Source organism: Sphaerodactylus townsendi, linkage group LG04 (genome assembly GCF_021028975.2).
Source record: "Sphaerodactylus townsendi isolate TG3544 linkage group LG04, MPM_Stown_v2.3, whole genome shotgun sequence".
NCBI classification, from domain to species: Eukaryota; Metazoa; Chordata; class Lepidosauria; order Squamata; family Sphaerodactylidae; genus Sphaerodactylus; species Sphaerodactylus townsendi.
Window position 1 is genome coordinate 122,255,083 of NC_059428.1, and position 20,061 is coordinate 122,275,143.

The 20,061-nt window shown below is 44.0% G+C and overlaps 1 protein-coding gene across 9 annotated transcripts in view; it reads right to left on the reverse strand.

The window, feature by feature from the left end:
* The window catches only part of LMO7 (LIM domain 7), a 199,779-nt gene that overhangs the window by 2,706 nt on the left and 177,012 nt on the right, over positions 1 to 20,061 (reverse strand). For 8 of the 9 annotated variants that reach the window (XM_048492310.1, XM_048492318.1, XM_048492319.1 and 5 more), the window contains 6 exons: positions 18,511 to 18,564; positions 15,235 to 15,287; positions 14,524 to 14,743; positions 10,896 to 11,201; positions 2,379 to 2,487; positions 1,815 to 1,917 (listed from right to left, as the gene is read on the reverse strand). In XM_048492310.1, coding sequence (XP_048348267.1) covers positions 1,815 to 1,917; positions 2,379 to 2,487; positions 10,896 to 11,201; positions 14,524 to 14,743; positions 15,235 to 15,287; positions 18,511 to 18,564 — 845 coding nt within the window. The remainder of the gene's footprint in view (positions 1 to 1,814; positions 1,918 to 2,378; positions 2,488 to 10,895; positions 11,202 to 14,523; positions 14,744 to 15,234; positions 15,288 to 18,510; positions 18,565 to 20,061) is intronic. The other variant, XM_048492313.1, reaches the window with a different exon arrangement.

A 20,061-nucleotide genomic window follows, 5' to 3' on the forward strand; every position in this document is an offset into this window, starting at 1 on the left:
ATCTGGCAACCCTACCAATGAGTTTGAAGTGACAACAGGTGACACAAAAACTCCATATTGAATATTAAACCTTCGACAGAGCATACACATATGGAGATCACATCTCATGATGTCATAGTCCATCAGATAGTGAAAACCAACCCAAGATCTCTACTGTGCAGCATTAGTTGTTAAGCATATTTTGAAATGGGGCCCTTTCCTAAGAAGAAAGACTCAGCCTCCTTGTTGAGACACTGAAACAAGGGGAAAAAGCCAGATTAAAAAGGGCTGAAATGGTCAATCAGCTATTAACTTCTGGCTTATGCAGCATTAAAATCTAAATCATTCTTTTCTTGCTGAATCTTGCTGGCTATATAGGGGAAGGGCTTCTATTTATCAATGTTAACATTTCTCTGTAATATTAAATGGTTATCTAGTGATGGCATCCAAGCAAAGAACACCACCCACCACGGCTATTTGTAATCAAAATCGAGCCTTAAAATACCACAGCTAAATGAAATATTCAGTCATGAAGTCATAATTCAAATGCCACTAAGGACAGAGGGCTCTAGTCATCACAATTATGCCAGAATTGAGTCAAAGGTTGCTAAAAAATGCCTAAATAGTATTGCTATCATTACATTATGCAACCACTTTGCAAACATTTGCATGCAGAAGGTCGGTTTAGTTCATGTCATCCCTAGTACTGGAATGAAAACCATCTAGTTTTCAGTTCTCTTTGGAAGGGCAGGTCTTGAATCCAGAAGCTGGTGGATGGAAAGCAAGTGTTCTATTGCTGACTTATACAGTTGCTATAACTCAAAAGGGCAGATATTGACAATTCCCTCCCCCCTTTAGAAAAGACAGCACATAAGCATCCATGCTGGTATGCGATGCCGGGACAGAAATAAGTCCGTCATATGAAACCACGGCAGAGTCACACCACAACACTTAGGTACACATTACCGTTTAACATCCAATCCAATTCCCCCTGGAAGAATTTCGTTCCAAGCATTAACATGGAAAAACGAGATTAGGAGTGTAAGCAAGAATGAGCTTTATTGGTATTTCTAAACAAGACAGTCCCAATGAATTCATAAAACTGAAAAGGGTGCACGGGGCGCATGGCTTTGGGTTACGAGGGGGGAGCAGACAATTCCCCAGCAGCTTCCCCACAACCCCCCCGACCACTCGGCATTTCACACACACTTACTTTAGCAAACCAAGCAGGCTGGAGAACAGGTCTGCCTGTTCCCTTCCAGGCTGCAAAGGACCTGGTGGGAACTACATTTCCCAGGGTATCCTGGGAAATGTAGTTCCCACCAGGTCCTTTGCAGCCTGTAAGGGAACACAGGCAGGCCTGTTCTCCAGCCTGCTCGGTTTGCTAAAGTAAGTGTGTGTGTGTGTGGGGGGGGGGTGTCACAGGGGGGCGCCATGGGAAGGGGGCGCTGTGTGGGGGGCAAAAAAGCCAGAGTGCGCACCGGGTGCACTCTGGCCCAGCTACGCCTCTGGTCATTAGCCATACTTGTTACAACTTGGAATTAATTTGTTTAGTACTTTAAATATCTGATAAGTTCAGTGCTTCTCACTGCTCTTGCAGTAGTTGCTTCAGATTGGGTACTCCATTGTTTACATTCAGAAAAGGAGCGCCACAAATCCAAGGATGAAGAACCCTTCTGGCTCCCAACAGACGACAAATGAAGTGCCGATTCACAATGAGAAATTTGTCACCACCCTTCGTACATCTGGGTGGGACGCTCTTAAAAGTCTTCGACACACAACAGTGGGAGTCATGAGCAAATTGTGATTCATTTATTCAGGAAGGAATGCCTTACTTTTGAATCTGAGATAGCAGTCATTGCAGAAGAGTTCATTGTTTCGGATGCGGACTTCGGTTCCCGTCTGAGACCCCCCAAGGTCGCACTCGCAAGCAACGCACTGCCAAGAGAAAGAACAACAATTAGCAAGGGCTATCAGAAGGGGACCCTTGAACTATTCACCCGATTGGGCAAGAGGTGTGGTTAGTAATGTTAAGAGGCAGTTGCCAACAGAGATTCTAATGTGTGCCACAAGCAACCCAGCAAAGTGGTGTAAACTAAAAAAATAAATAAAAGAATTAGTGAGGTTAGATAAACAAGTTGTCCCTCTCTCTGACATAGTGATTATATGGCACGAGAGAATCACAGGCAGACAGTTTTGGCACCGAGCACTTCTGATGGACAGTATGCAGGCTGCTTACAATACTATCTTGATCTGTTGAACCTCTCGCTACAAGGGAGTTAACCAGATCGCTGCACCGTGTCACATGCGGCTGATTACTACCACCGTGTAAGTAAGCTGCCATGCGATCAGGGGTTTCAAAGCTCCTGCACTTCCCAAGTGTTTTGCCCAGCTCTCACCTTAAAACAATGTAAATGATAACAAAGGCCAAGAGATTCGATGATCATGGCCGCTCCTTTGCCCAGAACGTTCTTACAGTATGAACACACACGCTTTCCACTGACCGACCTGGATACAGAATGAAAACGTGGCTGAGAAACAGGCTTAAAGGGGACAAGAAACCATTGGGGCAGAGTGTGCAATAACCCAAAACTGAGGATTCCTGGAAGAAATCTGAGAGTTAATATGCTAGAAACTCTGCCAATTTAGCCATGCTGGCAACAATGCAAATATTCACCTCCACTGTTTGTTGTGGCCTTTCCGGGCTGAGTGGCCATGGTCTGGTAGATCTTGTTCCTAAAGTTTTGTCTGCATCTGTGGCTCGCATCTTCAGATGTGTATCACAGAAAGAAGTTAACACACTTCTCTCTGTGATACTCCTCTGAAGATGCCAGCCGCAGATGCAGACGAAATGTTAGGAACAAGATCCACCAGACCACAGCCATACAGCCCAGAAAGCCCACAATAACCAGTTGAGTCCAACTGTGAAAGCCTTCAACAATATAATCACCTCCAGTTAATTATTGTACAATGGTGCTCCAGCACAAAGCCTGGACTAAATAAATAAAGTTGCCGACCTCCATGGATTGGCTGGAGATGTCCAAGGGTTACAACTGATCTCCAAGCAATAAAGATCAGTTTCCACGGACAATATGGCCACTCTGGAAAGTGGAATCTATGGCATTATAAGCCATTGAAGAACCTCTCCTCCCCAAACACCACCCTTCTCATGCTCCACCGCCCTTATCTCCAAATGCTTCCCAACCTGGAAGTGCAACTTTATAAATTAAGAATAAGAACAACATGTAGACTTAGCCTCTCCCCCGGCCCCCAATTATTTTCAGTATTTATGTGCCCTTTTTCAACATAAACACACATTTAAAATTATCAAATTGCTCAATAAATCAAATTCTAATCAAACCAATAGCGTTTGTAAATGAACAAAACCAAAAAAATCTGAACAGCTGCCACATAATAAACCAGGGGTGGGGGGACAGCCGGAGACAAAAAAAGAAAGCTGACTTTAGAATGATAACAATGCAGAGGTCAGGCAGATTTCTGGAGGACAGCATTTCAAAACTTCGGAGGCGCTGCAGAAAAGGCCCTGTTACTCCTGGAAGCAAATCAAAACTGCATGTAGAAAGTTGTAGAAAGTTTGTAGAAGATTGTAGAAAGTTTCATACTAGAAGGAAGCATTTATTCCAGTATTATAGGGGGTTAGAAAGACTCATAGAGAATACATCTCTCACAATGGCTGCAAGCCATGTCGACTGAAAGGAATCTCTATGAGGAGCCAGTAAACTTCTGAAACACCAGTTTCAGAAGCAACTTCAAGAGAAGGCTTTGGCCTCTATGCCCTGCTGTTTGACCTCCAAAGGAGCTGAATGGTCACTGTGTGAGCCAGGATACTGGACTAGTTAAACCACCACTTTGATCCAGAAGGGCTCTTCATAAATTCTTATGTTCTTAAATTCTTAAGCCACTCACAGCTTTAAAGGTTAAAACCAACACCTTGAAGTGACCCCAAAAGTTAATCAGTAGCTGAAACTAATGTTTCAAAATTGGTGTTACAAGAAAATCAGCGGAAGCCCACCAAACCCACCCTTTGCACCAATGAAAGTTTCTGAAACATTTTTGGACAAAAGCCCTACGCATTACAGTAGCTCCATCTCAAATTACATCATCAGCTTATCCCTGGCTTATAAAAAAGGACTTAAGATTGCATGTCAGAGAGCGGCTCTGTCTCCTCTTTCTGGACAACATGAAGCAGAGCTCCAGAACAGAAATTCCTCTGCTTTCAGACCATTGGAAATTTCTGTAGATAACACAATGAACTGATTCAGACGTTACGCTGTTGGTCACCAAGGAATGATTTAAGCAATGGCAAATGCCTAGCTGCCTTCTGAGCAAATGAGGCCCCCCTCTATTTCAGAATGAGGGTGTTACCGCAGTGTATGAACCAGGAAATATAGCTCACTCTCAAACCAAAAGAACTGAAATGAAAATCTAACGGTGTTACCGCAGTGTATGAACCAGGAAATATAGCTCACTCTCAAACCAAAAGAACTGAAATGAAAATCAAGACACAGCAACAGAAAGTATTCATTTTAAGAACATTGCTATGCTCTCTACCAAGTGAACTCTTTACATAAGAAGCCACACAATAACCATTGATCAAAGTGTTCCAAAAACCGAGGACAAGGAGAGACTTAAGAACATAAGAACATAAGAACATAAGAACAAGCCAGCTGGATCAGACCAGAGTCCATCTAGTCCAGCTCTCTGCTACTCGCAGTGGCCCACCAGGTGCCTTTGGGAGTTCACATGTAGGATGTGGTATAATGGCCTTCTGTGGCTGCTGCTCCACTGGACTGTTAAGGCATTTGCAAATCCCAGATCAAAAAAGAGGACTCAAGATTGGTAGCCATAAATCGACTCTCTCCATAAATCTGTCCAAGCCCCTTTAAAGCTATCCAGGTTAGTGGCCATCACCACACCTCCTGTGGCAGACATATATTCCAAAACACCAATCACATCGCTATGCGGAAGAAGTGTTTCCTTTATTAGTTCTAATTCTTCCCCAGCATTTTCAATGAATGCCCCCTGGTTCTAGAGCAGGAGAAAGAGAGAAAAATTTCTGTCAACATTTTCTACCCCATGCAAAATTTTATAGACTTCAATCATATCCCCCCTCAGACGTCTCCTCTCCAAACTAAAGAGTCCCAAACGCTGCAGCCTTTCCTCATAAGGAAGGTGCTGCAGTCCTCAATCATCCTCGCCGCCTTTCTCTGCACTTTTCGTCTCTTCAATATCCTTTTGAGATACACTAGAACTGAACACAGTAATTCCTGCGCGGTCGCATTCACAGCTTTATATATGGGCATGACAATCTTTGCATGACTTCAGTTCCTTTCCCATTATCCCCAGCATAGAGTTTGCCTTTTTCACAGCTGCCATACATTGAGTTGACATTCCCATGGAACTATCAACTAAGACGCCCAAATCCCTTTCCTGGTCTGTGACTGATAGCACTGACCCCTGTAGCATGTATGTGAAGTTTGGATTTTTTTTGCCCTCCTATGCATCACTTTGCATTTTGCCACATTGAACTGCATTTGCCATTTCTTAGCCCACTCACCTAATTTATCAAGGTCCGCTTGGAGCTCCTCGCAATCCTTTGTGGTTCTCACCACCCTACATAATTTGGTATCATCTGCAAACTTGGCCACCACGCTACCCACCACGCTACCCACGCTACCCATTGTGTTATCTACAGAAGATCAGCAATTTCATGCTTGAGCTCTTTAAGAACTCTTGGGTGAATGCAATCTGGGCCAGGGGATTTGGTAACATTTAGTTTATCAATGGCTGCCAGAACTTCTTCCTTGTCTACCACTATCTTTGTTAGTTCCTCGGATTCGCCTCCTAAGAAGCTTGGTTCAGGTGCAGGAATTTTCCTCACCTCCTCTTGGGTGAAGACAGATGCTAAATTCATTCAGCTTTTCTGCAATCTCCTGTCATCTTTTAGCACACCCTTGTTCCTTTTGTCATCTAACTGGGCCTACCGCCTTGCTGGCTTCCTGCTTTTGATGTACTTGAAGAACTGCTTGCTAAGCTGGTTTTGATGTTCACAGCCATGTGTTCCCTCATAACTTTTGCCTCCCCTTTACAGAGCTAACTTGCTTTGCCACCATTTGTTCTCTGGTATTCTTTATCAGTTGGGTTGCTGACTTCCATTTTCAAAAGACATCTTTTTTTTCCTAATAATTCTCAACGCCCCTTTGTTAACCATGGTGGCTTTGACTGGCGCTGCCTTTCCTAACCTGTGAAACACATTCCAGCTGTGTTTTTGTGACTGTGTTTTTATTTAGCCTCCTAGCATCTTGGACAGTTTTGACTTTTGATTTTCCTTTCAGCTTCCTACACTATCCTCATCTTTGAGAGAAATTTCTGAAGGCAAATGTAACCATTAGTAGCTGTCACTTGTTCAAGAGATGCAGAGATACTGAATCTGACAGCATTGTGGTCGCTGTTCCCCACGCTCAACAACACTGACTTCCTCGCCATCTGTGTCCTGGGTCCCACATAGAATTAGATCAAGGATCACATCTCCTGGTTGGTTCTGCATAACCATCTGCTCTAAGCCACAGTCATTTAGCATATCCAGGAATGTTCTCTCCTTACTATGACTCCGAACATGCATTTTTTTCCAGTTTATATGGGGATAGTTAAAATCTACCCCATTACCACCACATTTTTTGCTTTGTTGGCCTCTCTAATTTTTTTTTTCCATCTCAGAATCCTCTGTGCTTTGGTCAGGGATCATAATATATTCCTAATGTTAAAATCCATATGCTTCACCCCTGGTATTGATATCCACAGTGCTTCTGTAGGGGAATCAGCTCCCCTTGCATTGCTCCATTTTATGTAATACTATGCCTTTTGATGCAGAGGGCCACTCACCCCAATACTTCCTGTCCTATCCTTCCTAGAGCCTGTGTAACCTGCATAACAGCATCCTACCGGTGCCTCTTTATTCCACCATATGTTCTGTGATTCCACTATATCAATGTCCTCCTTCAACTCTGTAACAGCCTCATTTTAGCCTAATGCTTTCTATTTTCATTAGCATAGAGACACTCTGTATACCTGTCTCTCGTCCCTAACCTGGGATTTTATGTGCTTTGCCCCAGCCTTTTGTAGACACTCATATCACTTCATCACATTGCTGTGCTCTTCACTTGTATGTGGTTGATTTAAAAAACCTCCTTTCTCTCTGCCTCGCATCCCCATGGACTTCCTGTATTATTCCCAACCGGTCACCTCAGTTCCTGTCGGGCTTCCCAGATCAGTTTAAAAGCTGTCTGCCACCTTTTACTTGTTGAGTGCCAGCAGCAGCCCGGTTCCTCTCTTTGGTTAAGATGAAGCCCGCCCCTTTTGTACAGGCCTGCCTTATCCCAAAAGGTTCCCAGTTCCTGACAAATTCGAAAACCTCCTTGCCTTGCACCACCTTCATCCACGATAGAGACCCCGTACCGGCTGCCTAGTCAGCTCTATGCTGCGGAACAGGTAGTAATTTCAGAGAATGCCACCTTGGGGTCCTGATTTTTAACCCTCTTTTTCCTAGCAGCCTAAATTTAGCTTCCAGTCCCTCCCCGCCACATTTCCCAATGTCATATTGGTACCAATGTGACCACAACTGCTGACTCCACCCAGCACTGTCTAACAGCTCATTTTGTGACGTAGCGCGACATCCGCGAACCTCGCGACCAGGCAGGCAAGTCACCATGCGTCATCAATGCCTGTCACAAACCCAACTCTCTATATTCCTGATGATCTAATCACCTTAATTACAAGGAGCTCCTCACCTCCCCTCAGGGTATCCCTCAGTAAGCAGAGGATAATTCGACCACCAACTGGCGATAAAATCCCACCAGTGAACATCTTCCCCACCGCAGACTTCACCGGCACCTCTGTCACCACAGACTCATTCTCCATGACATCTGAAGAGATGTCACTTTGGGAGTGGGACCGCTTGCCGGGTCCCCTGAAAGCCTTGTTTATTGCCCTCTCTGCCTCTCTCAGTTTCTCCAGGTTCAAGCCAATTCGGCTCGGGAAGAGAACGTAGATAATGCCTTGTATTAGAAGCTTCATTGGTGTTTAGGGCAATAATCGCACTTTTAATTTTATCTGCGGCAGATAGTCATACATACGTGACACTCAGTGTAAGCCCCCCATCCCCCCTGCTGGCTTCCTGCCTTCATATCTGCTTTGTTTATATATTTAGATATTAAACTTTTAGCCCCTTTTGAGCTATCTGTACCTACTATCCCTCAAAAAATGTCCTGGCTAATTTATTTATTTATTTATTTTTTTTAAAAGAAGAAGAAATTATGCCGCTAGGCGCCATGCCGCTGGTTCCAGACTGAAACTTAAAGTGACTGGAATTACCCTACCTCAGGAGCCTCCCACCTTTATAGCAGTCTAGGACAAAGAGTAACTCCTGTTAACCCCTGTTAAGCCCCCCACCTCCAGCAGTTCTGTTCTTAGCAACCTTTATAAAGAGAAAAAAAAGAGAAACCCCTGCAAACCCTTCTGCCAAAAATACATACCGTTTTAAAAGATGTGGCTCAGGAAAAGTCTCCAAAATAAACAGTCGTACCTTGTTCTTCCTGGCCCAGATGCCTTCGTCCTATCGCTGCCTCCTTTCGTTGTCTCCAGACTGAACGATCTGAAATTGACCGCACTTCTAGGAGCCCCCCCACCTTTAGCAGCCCAGGACAAAGAGTAACTCCCTTAACCCCCCTGTTAAGCCCCAAATTCTCCAGCAGCGTCTTCAGCTCTGGCAACCCGCCGCGAGAAAAGAGAAAACCCCGCAAACCCCTGTTAAAAATACAATGCTTAAAAAGATGTGTTTCTTGAGAAAAGCCCTCCTCCAAAATGAAACACCAGCAGGTCACTCTGCTCTTTTCCCGGCCAGTTGCTCGTCCCACTGCTGCTCCTTTTCAAGCTTGGTTCCAGAGACTGAACTAAAGACTGCACACTCACCCCAGGAGCCCCACCTTTTAGCAGCCTTCCAGGACAGAGTAACCTCTGTTAACCCCTGTTAAGCCTCCCAATCTCCAGCAGTCTCTGAAGCTCTTAGCAACCATGTATGAGAAAAAAAAGAGAAAACCCTAAAACCCCTTGCTGTAAATACATCACTTTAAAAGATGTGGCTTTGAGAAAAGCCTGTACGAACACCAGCAGGTCACCTTGCTCTTCCTGGCCGCTGCCCGTCCATTGCTGTTCTTTCTGCTGGTTCCAGAGACTGGAACTAAAGACTGAATGACTCCACCAGAGCTCCCACCTTTAGCCCAGGACAAAGAGTACCTCGCTAACCCCTCAAGCCCCCCACCTCCAGTCTCAGCTCTTAGCAACCTTTACAAGGAGAAAAGAGAAAACCCCTGTTAAAAAATACATCGTTTTTTAAAGATGTGCTTTGAGAAAAGCCCTCCAAAATGAACACCAGAGTCACTCTGTTCTTTTCCTGGCCTTTGTAGATGCCTTTGTCCACTGCTGCTCGCTGGTTCCAGAGATCGTGGAACTAAAGACTGAATGACTCACCTCAGGATTCCCACCCTTAAAGCCTGAGACAAAAGAGTAACCTCTGTTAACCCCGTTAAGCCCAACTCTCAGCAGTTCAGCTCTTAGCAACCTTACGCGAGAAAAGAAACCTCGTGTTTCTTGTTAAAAAATACACTGTTTTAAAAAGATGGCTATGGTAAAAGCCCTCCAAAATGAACACCAGCAGGTCACTCTGCTCTTCCTGGCCAGTTGCCTTGTCCACTGCTGCTCCTTTCTGCTGGTTCCAGAGACTGAACTAAAGACTTAACGTTCTGCTTGTTTCCTGATGGATTCACAAATGTTTACAATTAAACGCTCATTGAAGAAGGGAATTTCACTCCCCTGCTGGCACAGGAATGAATGAAACAGCACAAGAAGGAACAGTTAAAGACTAACACATATTCTTCCAGTTGACAGTCCCTTATGTGTGACCACACATGAATGACATTATGGTGATAAAGAGCCCATAAATATTTCAGTGTGCAGAAATGAGATGTTTTGAGATTGACTGACTTTCATAATCAATAAAGAAGTTATGGGCTGGATTCAACACTTCCAAAAACTACAGAAAGACTTTCACTGCTTTTTCCAGAGGCTCCCATAAAAAAGTTGCTGGGGGTTGGGGGCCACAGCTCCACAAATCACTTCCTTTGCATGTGTGGAGTTGCAGTCTTGAATCCAACCCTTACTGACACTACTTGGGCAAATCTTGGGTTAGATCCAATGACTTCTGAGTGGAACATGGCTCCATCTCTCCAAAATAACTATCCCAAAAGTTGGGGACATTCAGGAATGATATTGTATATGTGGCTGGGGCTGGGGAATGGGGGGAAGACACACATTCCACCAGGGTACCAGAACATTTTCCCCAAGGTTGAGTGGAAGTATTCTTCCACCCTAAATACTATGTACCCGTTTCTCCGAAAATAAGACATCCCCTGAAAATAAAACATACCAGAGGTTTTGCTGAAGTGCTAAATATAAGGCATCCCCCGAAAGTAAGACATACCGGTAGCAAAGTTTTTGTTTGGAAGCATGTGTGCCCCCAAACCCCTCCCCCTTCCTGCCTTGCCTGGCCCCACCCCAACAGACTGGTTTGTGATGACAACTACTGTACAATATATAATAAATTTTCATTTTTTTTGTTCAACAATAAATGTGAATTCTTCTTCATGGAAAAATAAGACAATACCTGAAAATAAGACGTAGCGCATCTTTGGGAGCAAAAATTAATATAAGACACTGTCTTATTTTCGGAGAAACAGGGTATTACAATAGATATTAGAGACCTATTACGGGCAAGCCTTACTAGACTGCCAGAATTTGTTTTTAGTTGTTGCTGTTAAGTATTCAGCCAGTAAGTAACATACCTGTTGCGTTGCTGGGTTCCAGATTGGGAAGGCAAGGTTGGTGACTGGGCATGGGGAACAGGAGAGGGTGCAGATGGGAGAATGTGAGGCAAGGATGATGCCTTCATAGAACCAGCTGAAGACGAGGGCAGGCTGGATGAGGGGGCACGCATGTAGGCACGATTCGAGGTGGACACCACGGGAGGCGCATGGTGACTAAAATCTTGACTAGATGACAAAGATGTTGTGGACGCAGACTGATTCATCCAAGAATTATGCCTCCAAGAATGTGTTCTAGAAGAATCCAGGTTATCTAAACTCTCACCTCTGGAACAAAAAGTGTATAGATGAATGTCACCATGGGGGTTTGAGCAATTCACTCTACTCTGTTTAGACAAAGGTACGATATTCAAAATCATACCTAGAAAAGCTCCAATTCAGAGAAAGCTTGTCACATTGGTTTGGCTAATCAGAGTTCATTGTAATCAATGGGGGTCACATGTAGTCAACTTCCTTGATCCCTGAGAATCAAGGCTTTCGGGTTAACACAATAGAAATGCTTATCTCGCTTACACAGTGATCTCCTAACAGTTAAGTACTTGAAAACAAAAGGCCGTTGTGAATAAGAGGGAAAAAGGTTGTGTGACTATTTTATACCTCTTAGGCACAATTGTACCAGGTTACAATAGGTATCTTACAATCCTGGTCTATTTTATCCTGGTTTCTCCCTTCGCATGGCTGCTGGTTTCTGTGAAGGAATTGAGTGAAAACATTCCAGTTTGTCTCACACAAGCCCAGGTCTTTTGTATTTACACTGCAAGCGTATCCGCGCATGTACAAACATCTCTGGTGTGCCACACTCTGATTGACTGTTGTTTTGGGGCAGCAGCTTGAATTAACGCCTACACCCTGCCTTTGGAATTGCTGGTGCCCACCTTTTCACCTACTTTACACATCACATTCCCACTCACGTTCTTATATTTTTGTGGAAAACAACAGACTCCCCTCCCTCGTGATATGCCCACTAACATTCGGCCCAAAGTGCAAATCTCCCTAGTGATGCATCCACAACATGTACAGGAAAGAAAATGGGGACATTTTGGGACTCCACTCCTGATTAACCCAGGTGAAATGCAGTGGCATAGCTGCAATGGGGACATCTGAGGCAACTCACCCCGGGCACTGCCATTGCAGTCATCTGGAGGGGTGTCGGGGAGTGGCATGTCGGGAACATTTTGGGGGCAGGGTAGGGTGTGTTGGGGTGGGGTGGGAGGGGCATGCGGGCAGTTCATGTCATGGGCGCAGTTCCCCCTCCCTTTGTCACTGTTGAAATGGCTCCTAGTTGATACCATGAGCAGAAAACGTGCTTGGGGGAACATTTCAGGAAGGGTGGGCTGCAATGGTCAGAGTTGAAAACTTACATGACATCAGGTGGGGTGATCAGGGGGCGGGTGGCAGGGTGGGGGATCAGGGGGCTGATCAACAGGTATAAACATAGCTTATTTGTCATGTACACAGGCCTCCTACCCTTACAGGCAGTGTGCAACTGAAAGCTTCCTGGCCCAGGAAGATTTTGAGTGTACTGTAATTTGCTACAACATCTGAATGCAGACTTCTGGGCAAACTGCAGCTGGCCTTCTCTATCCAAACCAGAATTCTAAACCATGGCTTGATCCCAGTTAAAATCCTGTATTGAAGGGAAGAAGCAAACTCCCGTTTCTCAAATGCTACATTCACAACAGGAGACGAGAATGTGCAGACATTGCTAACAAATTATGTTTGTGTATCAGAAGGAGGCACTCTTCGTGGTATGTGAATGTCACCCAACAGACAAGTTCTCTGCTTAGATAATCACGTACAGAACTACTTGATGACTTGTTCTCTCCATCCCATGCATAAGACAGACACATAAGGTTTGAACTATTAGACTAGCTCTACATGTCGAAGAAAGTTCTGAATTTCTTTCATGGCAGCTTTCCAATTTGGCAGCCACTTGAAAAACAGAGGTTTCCAATCAATGCAGTTCCTGTGATTCTAGAACCACAAAACAACCTCAATTATCATGGCCAAGCTTATACAACTGAAACAGCTCTTCAGATGCCAGCCAGAATATTCATGAGTGCATGGCATGCCAGTGAAACTCAACCAATTTCATGACAGGTTTTCTTTTCTCCTACCATGTGTCCAATAGGTCCCTGTGGCATTCATCCTTAAATTCCCACCTCTCCTCTAGGGCTCTGAACCAATCTTTAATATTTAGGTGTCATGCAAATCTACGTAACTGTCAGTCAATCTGAGCCTAGGGAAGGGGGTAAGTCAGCCTCATTTTAAGAAGGGTGAATTAATCCCCCTCCCCTCCACTTTGGACAGCTATCTTATAACTCTGGAAAGCAGTGCCAGCTTAGGCGGGTTTTTATTTGGTTAAGGGTTTGGGAATCAGCTTTGGGAAGAACACTTATTTTAGTGTGAAAGAGCCCATCATTCCTAGCCTGCGTGTGATGGATTTCACACAGCACAAATATACTGTCTTCAGGATGTTACACAAAGTGTTTGGGGGAAGAACTTCCCCAAAACAAGTTCAGCATAAGATCACTAGGTAAAGCAAACTTTCTTCATCCACTTTTGATAGTGAAATAGCAAACGGATGAGCTGCAAGCAGAGAAAATCTCCACAGGGAATCTCCATGGAGAATCTGCTGCAACACACAAAATGGTGGGTGCCACTGAGAAACTGACAAGAGTTCTGTGCAGCAGGTGGGGAAAAAAGATCTCTTTTGGCTGTCTATGCTTGTGTTCTTCCATGCTGGAGGAACACAAAATGCCAATGTGGATCTTTTCATAACATCACAAAGAAAAAATATTTACATTGTGCAGAATCTACCTTTGTAGGTTCTGTGGAAAAGGGCTGTGCTGAGGTAACCGGTCCAGAGAAAGAAGAATCAAATGTCCCCTTCAAAGGTCATTTATGTCACTTGATAGCCACTTTTACTATATATTCTCTGTAAAAGTAACCCACATGTAATATTTAGCTTATTAAAGATGTTTGTTTCTGTTAAAGAAATCTTTGCTGTTCATCTCCATGTGCATTTTGTCTGTTGAGGCAAATGTCCAAAGAAAAGTGGCCTCTATTTACCTCATACATAAGCACAGCCTTGGTCTCTCTGGTTTCCAAATAAAAGGCTTCTATGGAGCCTCTTCTATTCAAAGTTTGTGTCCCTCTTTTTATTTGAGTATGGGCAGTTGAGGTTTAAAGAATCTATAAGAGAGGCCAAAGTGGGGAAAATGGGCATTCTTCAGTCCAAAAAGTAGTGGCCTCGGAGTCTTCCTGTCTCTCTCATCTGTTAGTTGCCACAGAACCAGCATCAGAAGCATCCATGATTTGCATTACTGGTGCATCAACATTTTCTTTCAAAAGTGTACGAACTGGGAGAATACCTGTTTATAAACGCACAGTGACAATGTCATAGTATCTCAGAAAACGTTTGTTTTCCTGAAATGAAAAACTGGAAAGGGATCCTTCTATGTTGGTACTTCAGATCAGCAGAAATGCACGTGCTGCCTTGCTTTTGTAACCAGAGCTCTGCAATGGCAGAATATCTTAAAGCTAAAACTGGCAAAGAGTGGAAAATGCTTTCCGACACGTGCATTACCTCCTCATTTTACTGCCTGGCAGACTAACAGGTTCTTTGTGCATGCTGGAGCTCCTCTGCCTGATCCAGCTGTTATCCGTGTGCAGAGATGTCTTCTTTCTCATTTCCTGAAGGATCTGCTGCCTCTCCTGCTCTGCAGGGGACAAGCCGTGCTCTTTCTGAGATTTCTTCTGTGAGTCACCAGCGTGCCAGGATGTCTCTGAGCATTTGCTCTTCGTACCTAGTTTGAAAAGTAAATAACACTTAAAAACAGAGGGACATGGCCAGGCTGAAAGGGGGAGGGCAGAGGAAAAAAATGGTGAAAAAAAAAACACAACAAGCAAGCTAAATAACACACTATACTATTGTCTATGCATTGCAGGATTAGTCACGATTCATGACAAGAGTGCTGATGGAAAGGTGAGACATATCTTGTTTTTGAAAATGCTAATGCATCTCGTTGGGGAGAAGGTTGGCGTCAAGTTGGCGGTGACTCATAATCTAGTTTCCCTGGCAAAAAGAACAAATCTAACGTTCCAGAATGACAACACAGCTGAGGCTGCCAAGCTAACACCTATCTACAGTTGCATTCAGGGCTGATGATACAGCACCTCAAAATAATCCATCAACTAGCAAAATAACCCAGTAGACCGGGTCACGCTTGAAATGGAATCTACAGAACTGATTCGTCCCTCCTGCTCCTCTTAAGTTTGGGCACCTCAAGACACTTACCATTCCTGCTGGCAGGAGGCTCATCTAGATCAGGAGTTGATCTGGATTTGTTTCTAGAAAGAACAGAGGATATATTACAGAGATATGGCATAACAAGAGAAAAAAATACATTGATGCAACAGGCCGCAGCAGAAACAATGGGTCAAAGTAAACATCTCTGGCACATTTATTGAAATCGAGTAGTGACTCATGGACTCTACTGGGGTCAATCAGCACGCAAGCAAAGCCAGATGCAGCTACAGATAAAGGGTAAACAGCTCACCTATCAACAGAAAAACTGGGGGAAGCGTTATAAACATGTATTGACATAGGTGAAGTGAAATACTGGCTGTTAAAAGTCAGGGATAAGCATATAAATTTAACATCACCAAGAGTCACAACAAGGAAGTCTTGTTGGTTTATGCATTCTAGACTTTTATCTTTCTAGACTTAAAGTTGCATTTAGACGTCATAGAAGGAATAAGCAAATAGCAAGTGAACAGACCAAAGTTGGTTGCCACGCTCATGTGCCCTCTGGTTCTTCCACCCCATTGGGTATACGGGTAGCTCAATAAACTTCTGAATTTAACTATGCTGCTGCTTGCCAGGATGTGTGAATGCCAGTGCTTTGGTGGAATCTGCTCTCTCCCAGCCCAGCCAGAATTTTAAATCTTGCTTAAACTCCAGAATTGTAAATTTTGAGGAGTAACACCCCAACGGGGTGTAGTGGTTGAGAGCAGTGGACTCTAATCTGGAGAACTGGATTTGATTCCCCTCTCCTCCACAAAAGCAGCAGATTCTTATCTGGTGAACTGGATTTGTATCCCTGCTCCTCCTACACATGAAGCCTGCTGGATGACCTTAGTTACTCAGAACACTCTCACCCCCACCTGCCTCAAAAGTTGTCTGTTGTGGGGCGAGGAAGAGAAGGGGTTTATAAGCTGCCTTGGGTCTCCTTACAGAAGAGAAAGGTGGGGTATAACTCCAAACTCCTCCTCCTCTTCAACCTATGTGCTTTTAGCTGACAGAGAACTAGCTGCCATGTCAGTGAGATGCTCTTTGCAGTAAAAAGAACACCTGGATTTTGCTGTTTTTGTCTTACACCTGCCACTCCCACCACCCCACCCCCAGAACAGCAGACTTGAATGATGATTCTGAAGTCTCTTACTGAGGAACCATCTCTTGGGAAGTAATGTCCAAAACCTGGCTAGAACACAATGGATAGAATACAATAATTTTCTCCTGCAATAGACATGTTTGCCACAGCTTTTGCAGTGACACAGACATGATTCACAGAGGTGTATGCACAACCAGACTTCCTGACGCTTGCGGACTCACAGATGAATGTTTCATCTGGGCGCCACAGTGGAGAAGACAATACTGACCTGGTCAGACCAGCGGTCTGGTTCAACATGCACATGTGACTACACGGAAACTGGTGTCACATTTGGGCAACCTTTGCAGCAGTGGCGTAGGAGGTTAAGAGCTCGTGTATCTAATCTGGAGGAACCGGGTTTGATTCCCAGCTCTGCCGCCTGAGCTGTGGAGGCTTATCTGGGGAATTCAGATTAGCCTGTACACTCCCACCTGCGCCAACTGGGTGACCTTGAACAAATGCAGCTTAGGCTCTGTTACCACATACAGGGTGTTTGTTGTGAGGGGAAGGAGCAGAGATTAATCAGCCCAACTGAGTCTCTTACAGGAGAGAAAGAGGATATAATCTGAGCTTCTTTCTTCTTCTTCTTCTACCTGCGTCCTAAGGTCAAGAGTGACCAATGGAGATTCGGTGAATGACCTTCTAAGGTACACCTGAGCAACCCACAACATCTCAGCATTAAAAGTGTTACTTGTGTAAAGAAGCTCAAGCAAAGTGTTGTGCTGTCTAGGGTATCTTGCTCCATCAAACACCAATGTTTTTTCATATTTTTTTGCATTGCACAACCATCTGGGAGGACAGCCCACCACAAGGGGATGGCATAATGGCAGTCAGAGCCCAAATACAGGTGGATAATAACAAGGGCCAGATGTAATACACTCCCCACCGCTTTGTTTCATGGCCGATTACAGAATATTCCAACTCAGAGTTTGTCCCTACTGTCCGAAAACGCCTGAAACTCTTGTACAAATCCTTTTTATCTTGTCCCCAATACTCAACATTAAGATGCACCGTTCCTGACCTTGAGTGTGACTCTAAGCCAAAGAACATTCATAATGTAAAGATGATGCAACTGCTGGTTTATGGCCATCATGAGGACACTGAAAGCATCGCAAGCTTTTTATTGCAAGTGCTTAAAATGACTCGTCACGTTAGTGACACCAATTTTACTCCGTGTCTATCCTGTATTATGCAGCAGATTTTATAATCATTTTGTATTTATTCTATTTAATGCCTAATAAAGGTTGTGTTGTTGTTGTTGTTGTTGTTGTTGTTGTTGTTGTGTAATGGCAATCACAATAATGGCTGAAGAGAAAATAAAGAGCTGAAATTGTTCGCTGTGAACTCAGGCACCTCTCATCTTGTTCTCATTCAATCTGATGGAACATCTTCCAATAATGCTGGTGCAGATGGAGCAGTGGCATAGCGCCAAGAGGGTGGGGGCACGACACCCTACAGGGCATGGTGAGGGCTTGGGGGGGCGGATGGAGGCGTGGAAGGGCCACAGGGCGCATGCTTGCCTGGGTGCAGTTCCCCCTCGCTCCACCCAAGATGGAGTTACAGAGTACAACCATTTTTTGCAGATTTGACTTTATAAACTTTAACACCTGAAGTTCTCTTCAAAGGATTTCCAAATCACACAACTAAAACAGGCTCCATTCTGCTTTTAAGAACTCAAAAGTCTCAGACGCCAAGCATTTTTGGAAGAGATGCTCAGAGTGTCTTTTAATCTGGAACACTTATCATTTGTGTGGGACTGAGAACAGAAGATACATGTTCTACAATGGACATATTTTAGGCAACAGGGTTGAAATTACAGTTCCCCCACGTTAATCTTCTATAGTTGGCTGACATATTATACATAATGACTTCACTACATGTTAGGAGCCACAGGTCTTTCTAAAACTGGTTTAACCTCAGGAAGTTTCACCACCATCTTATGCTACATCTCTCCTGAACTGACTATGCAGTGATACAATTGGACAAATGAATAATTAATTGTTTTTAAAACCCTGAAGATGTGACCATACCAAACAGGGAGAGATTATTAGTTATTCCTTCCATTCATATCCCAATTAGCATAATTACCGAATCAAACCTCACCCCACCCCCCACCCTTTAATATTTGGCAGCACACTTACTTGTCAACGTTGAAGCAGCCCGAATGCTCCGAATTTCTTGGCGCATCATGAAGTCTAAAGCAAATAAATATATGTATTTGAATAGCTCAGGAACAGACAGCGAAATGAACAACAGGCCCCTCCATTTCAAACCAGAAATTCTGGCAGACTCAGAATTGCATCTCAGAAACAGGAAGCAGCAGGAAATCATTTGTCCTTTGTTGCATCATTCACAACCACAGCGTAACTATCCATTGCAATGTTTGGCACCAAGTTCTTAGCATTTGCAGGACACAGAAAAACAGTATCTGAATACAATAGTTTAACAGCAGCCCAGGTGCACGTGGGCCTGGCCTTGAATATTAGGAAGCTGGCATGTTTTGTGGATACTTGATGGTGCAACCGAGATGCACATTACAAAGATGCGCAATTTGGCAGGCAAGGAGAGTCATATTCTTGGAACAAGTAGTGAAGAGGATAAATATAGGCAACAAAGGGATTTCAGAGGGCTTATTCTCCACTCCCTTTTAAAAACTTTGCTTCCCACAGAGGCAATCAAAGGCTGCTGAAAAAAACATTCTCTTCTCAGGGAGAATTTCCGTCATCATTCGCCCAAGGTGACGGCAATGGCAAACAGCATTAACATGACATAAGTGGTAACGGGGAAATTCTTCCATGGCATGTACAATCTCCAGCATGTAAAATGGCTTCTCACCAGGGGAAAAGGCCCTGGTAGGCAACTAGCACATGAATCTTATTCCACCACTACATGCCGAGAGCTTATTTCTAGGTATGACAATATTTATATTTATTTTATTTTTCACATTTTTTTATCTCACCCTATCCCAGAGGGCTCCGGGTGGGCTACAATATCCAAACCAACCCACAAAACAGTGCAAAATTTAGGGAAGATCATTCTTCAAGCTACTCCGCATGCCCATCCGCTTTATACGACAGGCATGCGCTGCCTTGTGGACTGCAAATCACACAGTTACAACACAGTCCTACGCATAGTTACTCCAGCCTAAGCCCATTTAAATGAACGGACTTTGATTGGAGTAACTCTTGTTAGGATTGCAATATTAACAGATTTCCTCAGTTCCGCTGTGGGGCATTCTGCTGCTCCGTTATAATGTTTGTTCTGTTCCAGTTGTCTTCCAAACAGAATTCCAAGTTGATTTAAAAAAATTGTGCATAGGGAAAGGGTATGTTTGTTTGTTTTTTGAGACTGATGCACTTAAGCATTACATAAACGGCTTCCTCAAAACAAAAATGTTTATTCTTTATTGCCTTTCCAAACAGAAGTACAATGGAGGAGAACTCTCTAGCAATGAAAAAAGGTTCCCTGGTCAAAACTAACACCTTGAATGCCAAATGCGTTTTTTCAGAATACAAAAAAACAGTACTAAAAAAAGGGCACTGTTTCAGCACAAAAGGGAATAGTTTTAAGCAGGGTCTGCATGATCTGAAGCATCAAAAGAAAGACACTTATGGTCCTTTCCGCATGGCACAAGTAAAACGGGGTGAAGCCGGAATAAAGGCCATTCATACGCCTCCACGTGGGCGGCCTCG